The 8306-nt window shown below is 40.5% G+C and overlaps 1 protein-coding gene across 1 annotated transcript; it reads right to left on the bottom strand.

Annotated features, from left to right (window-relative positions):
- Positions 1 to 267: 267 nt before the first annotated feature.
- LOC141273118 (uncharacterized) lies at positions 268 to 8008 on the bottom strand. Its single transcript, XM_073684526.1, has 2 exons — positions 7859 to 8008; positions 268 to 5067 (listed from the first exon to the last, which is right to left on the bottom strand). The coding sequence occupies exon 2, from the start codon at positions 5001 to 5003 to the stop codon at positions 2532 to 2534; it is 2472 nt and encodes an 823-aa protein (XP_073540627.1). The 5' UTR covers positions 5004 to 5067; positions 7859 to 8008; the 3' UTR covers positions 268 to 2531.
- Positions 8009 to 8306: the final 298 nt, after the last annotated feature.

Below are 8306 nucleotides of genomic sequence, written 5' to 3'. Positions count from 1 at the left end.
CACGGCAACCCAACAGCACTGGGCGATCGTGTATAGAATGATGTGACACCTGCCGGTGTGAAACTGACAACAGCATTCAACAGGTTAACAGCTGCAGAGCCCTGCTCCACCCATGGGTTTTGGAGGCAGAGATGGCTGAATAACACAGCCATCATCTGCCAGGAGAGATGTGGGCTCACAAGCCAAGCTTGTGAGCCTGCTTCAAAGTCACAGACTCAGCAAATGATGTAACCTTATGTCATATATCGGAAAGTGGGTTAATAACCTTGGACAGATACATTTTTTGGTCATTCTCTGTTAAAAAAGGCCAGCTGTAAATTGCGGAAATTCCAATAAGCACCAAGGTTATTCATACTAAAGAGAACCTGTCATCACAATTTTGCGAAGAAATAGACATCTTGGTTGTTTAATAAGCATTTGAAGTTTAGGTGTTCTAAGCTTTCGGTGCATAGGAGCGGGACTTTAACCCTCTGCCTGCCTCTGGTGTCTGTATCTGCCTCCTGTTTTAAAGTGGCACCAGCGCATACGCAGATTGAGATCTTGGCTTGTCTTTAAGTCAAGATCTAAATCTGTGCATGCGCCACCACAGGCACCATTTTACTGAAGACCGCCAGGAGGTAATCTGAGCGTGCACAGTGATCGGCGCCATTTTACAAAAGACAGCTGAGAGATCGAAGTGCACAAGCGCCGCCCACAGCAAGGACAGCGCTGGTGTGAACTTTAAAACAGGAGACATATTCTGAATTCCCACATTTCATTTTAGAAAGGTAAAGTTGGGGGACGTATGTTTGGTAATGCAGTTATCTTTACTGTGTTGGGTGTGGTTATTCTGGAAAGTAAGTTAGCTAGAATTAGATTATCACATACAGTATGCTCCTATTTTTAAGGTCTTTGTTGCTTCCATGACACAACTGGCCTCCAAAGAGATTCAGCCCTAAAATGTTTGTGAACAGTAAGTAACTACAAAGGGGCATATTTTGCTCTGAAGGTACTAGGATTGACTGGACAAGATGAAACATTCATTAACTGTATCAGAGGTTCCTTTCCTGAAATATATTATTCATAAGGCTTATAACCATGTTAAAATATAAAACATAATAAAATCTTCTTAAGGATCCAGTTTATTATCCCTATAAATCCACCATTTGTGAAATATAAATCATGGGGTATTAGAGAAGTGCTTTCTTTTTGCTGTAAACAAAAGTAAGTTTTTACACAAATTTCAGGCACAATTTTATCAATTAGCTAAGCAGGCAACACAAGATGAATCCAAAATTTAAAGGGGACCTGTCGGGTCCCCCATGCCCTCCAACCCAGCAGCATTCACCTATGTATGAGCAAATTCCCTGTCTAACCAGCCCTGTATAACCTTATTGATTGAAAACAAGGTATAAAAAAGCATTTATAATGTCCCTGCTTCCTATGCTAATGAGGCCAGGTGTATAGACTGCGCATGACCGGAAGTTATCTTCAGAACTTCCGGACATGCACAGCGTTATAACACCTTGTTTTCACTCAATAACGTTATACACTACTGGTAGTTTGCTTATACATAGGTGAATGCTGCTGGGCTGGAGGGCATGGGGGACCTGACAGGTTCCCTTTAAAAGAAGGAAATTTCCACTGGATGGCAAACTACACATGATATAAACAGGATTCTACATGAGACAAATTCACCTCTGTCATCTAACTTCTGTAGTTTTTTTTTATGCCTACTGAAAACTTCAAAATAATTATTTGAAGGATTTTATAGAGGCAAAGGGTGGTGTTTAACATGAAAATCACACACCCTTCCAGACTAAAAAATACCTTTAAAACTTAATGGAAAATTTGCTGAGATCCTTATCCTAGTGTATCTGTATTTTTCTGAAAATCTGCAGTGTATCCGCCCTGTGTGAACATATCCTTAAAGCAGTTTTCCAAACTCAAGAGAAATTTCTGCACTCTATATGACTGCGGATCCGTTAGAAATAGATAACGGATGCTGCATTAAAGGATCAGTTGCCCATTGACTCCAATGTTAAAAAAAAGGATCCAAGAGAAATCAGTTAGTGAATAACGGGCTAAAAAGTTGTGTCAGCACAACTTTTTTCCTAACGGATTTCTGCTGAATCTGTTCTAACGGATCATTACTGGATATGTGAATATAGCCTAAGCTGCTCACTGTGGGTAGGACTGATTCAGGAGAAGCGATTACCAGTTCAACTCAAACTTAAATCTTGTCTATTTCAGGCACCCTCTTTTTTGTTTAAAAAAGTTACCCAACAATAAGTTGATTGCAGGGGATCCAACTGCTGGAACTGCCTGGGATTCCCTGCTATTGTTGTCAGATAGCCAGCATTCACTATAAATATTGAGCTAATACAGGCGTACCCCTGAGAAGAAGGGAGTCCTAATAGTGCTTTTAAAAATGGTACTGTTATTTCAGAGACGTTCACATTATGGTAAAGATTATGGTAAAAGTCCGACAATTATAAATGTATATTATAAATTTAGTAATATTAAATCGAGCACTAGAAAATGTCCATGAATCATTTAGAAGAACGTCGTTTTTCCCCCTTGTGTATTTTCAGATGTCTATTCAAAGTGCACTTTTGACCAAACGTTTTACCACACTCTGCACACAAGTATGGTTTTTCTCCTGTGTGGATTCTCTGGTGCAAAATGAGATTTTGATGAATGCTGAAACTTTTACCACATTCTGTACAAGAGTATGGTCTTTCTCCTGTGTGTACTCTTTGATGGATCACAAAATCAGACTTCCGTGTAAAACACTTCCCACATTCAGAACAAAAACAAAGTTTTTCTCCAGTGTGGATTCGTTGGTGTAGTACAAGGTTTTGGTGGATAGTAAATCGTTTTCCACATTCGGAGCATGGATAGGGCTTCTCCCCAGTGTGAACCCGCTGATGAACAACAAAATCAGCCTTACGGGTAAAACATTTACCACATTCTGGGCATGCAAATGGCTTTTCTCCTGAGTGGATCTTCAAATGTTTTACTAGCTGAGATTTATTTGTATAACTCTTTTCACAAACTGTACAAGGATATGGTTTTTCTCCTGTATGGAGTCTTTGATGGAAAATAAGACTGGAGTGAGTGTTAAAACTATTTCCACATTCAGAGCAGGAAAATGGCTTCTCCCCTGTGTGAATTCTTTGATGGGTCACAAGATGTCCTTTCTGAGAGAAGTTCTTTCCACAATCAGGACATGAGAAAGGTTTCTCTCCGGTGTGCGTCCGCTGATGTGCTATAAGTGGAGCTTTTTGAGAAAAACGTCTGTCACATACAGTGCATGAAAATGGCTTTTCCCCTGTATGAACTCGCTGATGTTTGCTATATACTGATTTGTGGGTGAAGCATTTCCCACATTCTGCACAGTTATATGGTTTCTCTCCTGTATGGCCTCTCATGTGTAGAACGAGACTTGTCTGCGTGTTGAAACACTTCTCACAGTGAGAACATAAGTAGGGTTTTTCTCCTGTGTGGATTCTCTGGTGGGTAATAAGGTTAGATCTTTGGGAGAAACATTTTCCACAATCTGGACAGGAAACTGGTTTCTCCCCTGTGTGGACTCTCTCATGTATGATAAGCTGTGCTCGTTGATTGAATCCTTTCTCACAGTATGAACATGGATATGGCTTCTCCCCTGTGTGTGTTCTTTGATGAGCCTCACACTGCTCCTGACGTAAAAAACATCTCCCACAGAAAGAGCACGAAAATCTTTTGTCATCCATGTGGTATTTTTCATGAGCAATCAGTCTTGCCTTTTGAGAAAACCGTTTTCCACAGTAGAAACAAGCATATGGTTTGTCACCTGTGTGTGACCTCTCATGGACAGTCAAATGGGACTTCTGAGAAAACCTCTTGTCACAATAAGAGCATGAAAATGGCTTTTCGCCAGTATGTGTTTTCCGATGTGTTAAGCACTGATCTAAACGTGAAAAACACTTCCCACAATGAGAACAGGAGAATGGTTTTACTCCACTGTGGGTTTTAAGGTGCCTACTAAGATGTGATTTATAAGTAAATTGCTTTTTACAAACTGGGCAAGAAAATAATTTTTCTTCTAAATCATTTGAACTTTCATCCTCACTTTGTGACCAATCTTCATTTAACTGTGAATATGTACACTCAGTGAACAAATAGTTATCACTGTCTATAATGTTGTCATCTTCACCAGAAACAGACTCTTCTTTTATACACACCATTGTGTACTCTGTGAATTTGTCTTCTTTACCTGAAAGTGATTCCTCCTTAATGTTAACAGAATTAAGAGGTGTCTTTGTATAATTTGAGAAATTATCTGTGAAGGTTTCTGCATCACATGACACTGATTCGAGCTTAATATAAGCAGGATGAAATTGTGTGTGATCTGATGGCAAATCAGTAACGGTATCTTCCTCTGTTGAGTCCGATTCGTCTTTTGTATGAAATGATGAATGTTGTGTAATATCTACAGGTGAATCAAAATCAGCATTTTCTACTCCTGAGTCCGATTCCTCTTTAACACCAGTAGATGGGTATTGTTGGGTATGATCTATTGGTGTACAAGTGTTGACTTCTTTTTTATCAATTGATACAAGTTCCTCCTTAATACAAGGAGATGAATTTTGTGTGTGACTTTTGGACATGTAAATGTCACGAACCATGAGGTTTCCTCCATCGCAAGAGTCCTCCTTAATAAAAGCAAAAGAATTTTGCAGGTCATATACTGATTTATTAGGATATGTCAAGGTTGATCCATTGTTACTAGCTGGCTCCTCCTTAATGTGAAGAGATTGATATTTCTGGGTATGATCTGGGGGTGTAAAAATATCAGGGTCTGTGAGATTTACTCCATCAGAAATTAATGGTTCCTCCTTAATATGAGCAAAGGGATATTGTGTCTCTTTATGACATCTGGTCACAATGTTATTATGAACAGATAAGACTGATTCTTGAGTCTCATCGTTTTTCCAGTGTTCACTGCCTACGTTTGAGTTCTGGTTGGTGGGTTCCATAACACTTTTTTACTACAATCCAGAGAAGATCTTGTATCACTCTCCCCATTCATGTATGATAGATCTACAAAAAAGAAAATGAAGAAAAGTCAATAGCGGATTATCATTTGGCATAAATAAGTTATTTTCATAGAGGTTAAATCAGTCCGCCATAACTGTTGATAATGAGTTTAGAATGGCAAAGCCTTCAGTAATTGCTTTAAAGAGATCATTGTTATTATTGGCCGTTGGTGCTGGATCATTAAACTTAAAGCTGTGCATAATATTTTGACAATCATATTTAAACCGTTTCTGTACCTTTGCAAATTAAATGTTGCATGCAAAAAAAGGAGACTGTAATAGTGACAAGTATTTGAACTGCACAGCAGGTTTCCAATGCCTCCAAAAGACCACCTCTTTGAGAAGATCAACCCTGATTTAGCCCATATCATTTTTGCATATCCAACGTACCATTACCCTCTCACACGCCCAATTTTAAAAGGATCGTTCCACCACAGAAAATGCTTTTCACATGGGAGCCCCTGGAGCAAATCAAGTCATCGTTGTAGGTCACCAGGAATTATACTAGATCACCCAATATTAAAACTACAGCATAAAGAAAACAAGGGAGAAAACTAAAGTAGAACTAACACAACTTATTAGAATAGAAAGGGGTAAGGGTGCTTTCACACCCCAAAAAGGGATTCGGACGTATGAACCGAAGTGGCCATAGCCTATAATGGTGCCAACAGAATGAACGTGTTCTCTGCCGTGCATCATTTACACAGTCTACTATATCTGGGTGTCCACCTCCAGTAGGCATACAAGGCCGAAAATGATGCACGTCAGAGCACGCGTTCGTTCTGTCTGCACCATTATAGTCTATGGCCCCGTCAGCGCATACATCCGAATCCCGTTTTGCGAGGGGGGGGGGGGGGGTTGTTAAATAAAAAACAACCTATACATGTTTGGCATCTACGAATTCATAATGACCTGGAAAATCATAATGGCAGGTCAGTGCTTGCATTTAGTGAACATGGTAAAAAAAATTGTGGAATTGCACTTTTTTTGCAATTTCAGCGCACTTGGAATTTGTTCCCGTTTTCTAGTACACTATATGGTAAAATCAATAGTGTCGTTAAAAATTACAATTCGTCCCGCAAAAAACAAGCCCTCACATGGCCATATTAAAGGAAAAATAAAAAAGTTATTGCTCTGGGAGGAAGGGGAGCAAAAAACTATTTTTAATATTTTTTTTTTTATGTAGTCAGTACCTTTATGACTTGAAAGAACCAGTCTCTTTGTAAGGGTTCGCTCACATCAGTATATTAAAAATAGCTCCGATGTTAATGTTTAGTGTCTTGTTTAGGTTTCAATCTTTTTATATTTTCAGGTTCACATCAGTGGACTACATCGGACCGGCTTGTTTTTTTTATAAATTGGTGAACCAGGGAAAGTGTCAGGTAGTGTTTATTCAAATAAAAAAAAAAAAAACACACAAAAATATTTTATTACTTGGGTTAGTAATGAGGTCGTCTGATAGACACCGCTCCATTAAAGGAAACCTGTCAGCTGCCCTAGTTGCCCCTAAACTGCCACCATGTCTCTACTCCAGCCTATTTCTGCATTCTAACAACCTCTTTTTTGTGGCTTTTCAATATCAATATACTTTCATATTCATTCTGCGCTCAAGCTATAGAAATGACTCAAAACTAGTCCAGTGAAGCATTGATTCCTCCTAGATTAGTCTTGCCTCCTATTTTGTAAAAATGCCTCCGCTAGGTATGACTTACATGATTTGAAAGCACAACGTTACTTTCAGATCCTCACAAATCTCAAGCATGCACACTACTATTCAGTCTGCCTGGGCATTCACAGTGCACCACTGAGTATGCGGTTTGCTTGCCAGAGAAGCAGAATGTTGTGAGGACAGCAGTTTTGCAAATTATGATTCAGAGGAAATATACTTTGAAGATCCGGCCAAGGACTATAGGCATAGATGAGACTAGTCTAGCGCTGCCCCTGGTCGACTGCTCCCAGAGATGTTAGAGATGACTGACAGATCTCTTCCTACTGTACACTCAAGGGAGAGACCTGTCAATCACCTGCAGCAGTGAATGGAAGAAGCAGCCTGGAGCAGGAACAGACCAACCCCGGATCTTCTAAGTATATTTTCTCCGAAACATCGGAGTGTTTCAGAAAATAACATATTTGGCTGCCATCTTGCAGCAAGGCTGGAATTCATGCTGACAAATCAATTTGAAAAGTACATAGATATCGCAAAGCCACAAAGAGATAGTTAGAAAGTAGAAATAGTGACAAGGTGGGGCTTTAGGGGCTAGGGCGGCTGTCAGGTCCCCTTTAAATACTTTGGATATGGCCCATTCATCTTTTTTTTCAATATTTTTATTATTTTAACAAAACAATAAATGAAAATACACAATATATAAACCAGGTAAGGAAAGGAGGGGTGTTGGAGAAAGGGAGGAGTAAATTACATTTTAATAGGGAGAGAAAATGGGAAGGAAGGCCCAATAATCTTCTGCTAGTCTCATCCATGGACCGCCTTCACTTTCCTCATGGCTGAATGTGGTGGGAGCCCCTAACCCACATGAATACACCACAAATCTCTATGGTCAGAGCTAAGACACATGAAATGTGCAAGTCAGGGGCAGCCGAGATGCTGCTCTCACTGGGCTAAGCTTTGTCCTGCAGAGCAAAAAACATTATGCACACATATATTTATTGGGGTCCATTACGTGGGTCACCCCAATGTTAGGTGTACTGCAGTCAGTTCCCACATAAGTCAGGCAGTCCTAGGAACAGTATATTAAACAGGCAGTGGGTGGGGCCTAAGGAGAGAAAGAGCGACTAACCTGCCGCACACATGAAAGGGAAGCCGCACACCGGAAGCGCCAGCCTGCTCCTGGTCTACTTCCGCCTCATGCGTTTCACCTGCAGGACCTGCCGCTTCCGCGTTCCACGGGCTGTTGTGTCTAGAAAAGCAGCTGTTCCTGTGAGGGGATGATGTCACAGAAAGGGGCGGGGCCTCCTCCACTCAGTGCAGAGATGACACCAGGAAGCAGTATTTAGCATTGTGCAGCAGTAGCTGCTGGAGATGAGAGGAGACCCTGAGAGGAATGAGGAGCTGCAGAATGGAGAGGGGGCTGAGGGTTTTCTTTTTATACATAGGGCTAAGTGTGAATGGTCTGAGGATGTATTTTGGTGGCAAAGAAAAGTGGGTGATGTGATGTTGCTATGTTGGGGCTGAATGTAGGAGGGTTACACCGGGAAGGAACTGCTGCTACTTACATGGGGCTGCTT

This window comes from Phyllobates terribilis, unplaced genomic scaffold (assembly GCF_046119375.1).
Source record: "Phyllobates terribilis strain yellow unplaced genomic scaffold, ASM4611937v1 Scaffold_5__5_contigs__length_657084704, whole genome shotgun sequence".
NCBI classification, from domain to species: domain Eukaryota; kingdom Metazoa; phylum Chordata; class Amphibia; order Anura; family Dendrobatidae; genus Phyllobates; species Phyllobates terribilis.
Note: the sequence above shows the minus strand (reverse complement) of the source record. Positions and strands in the feature narration are given on the sequence as shown.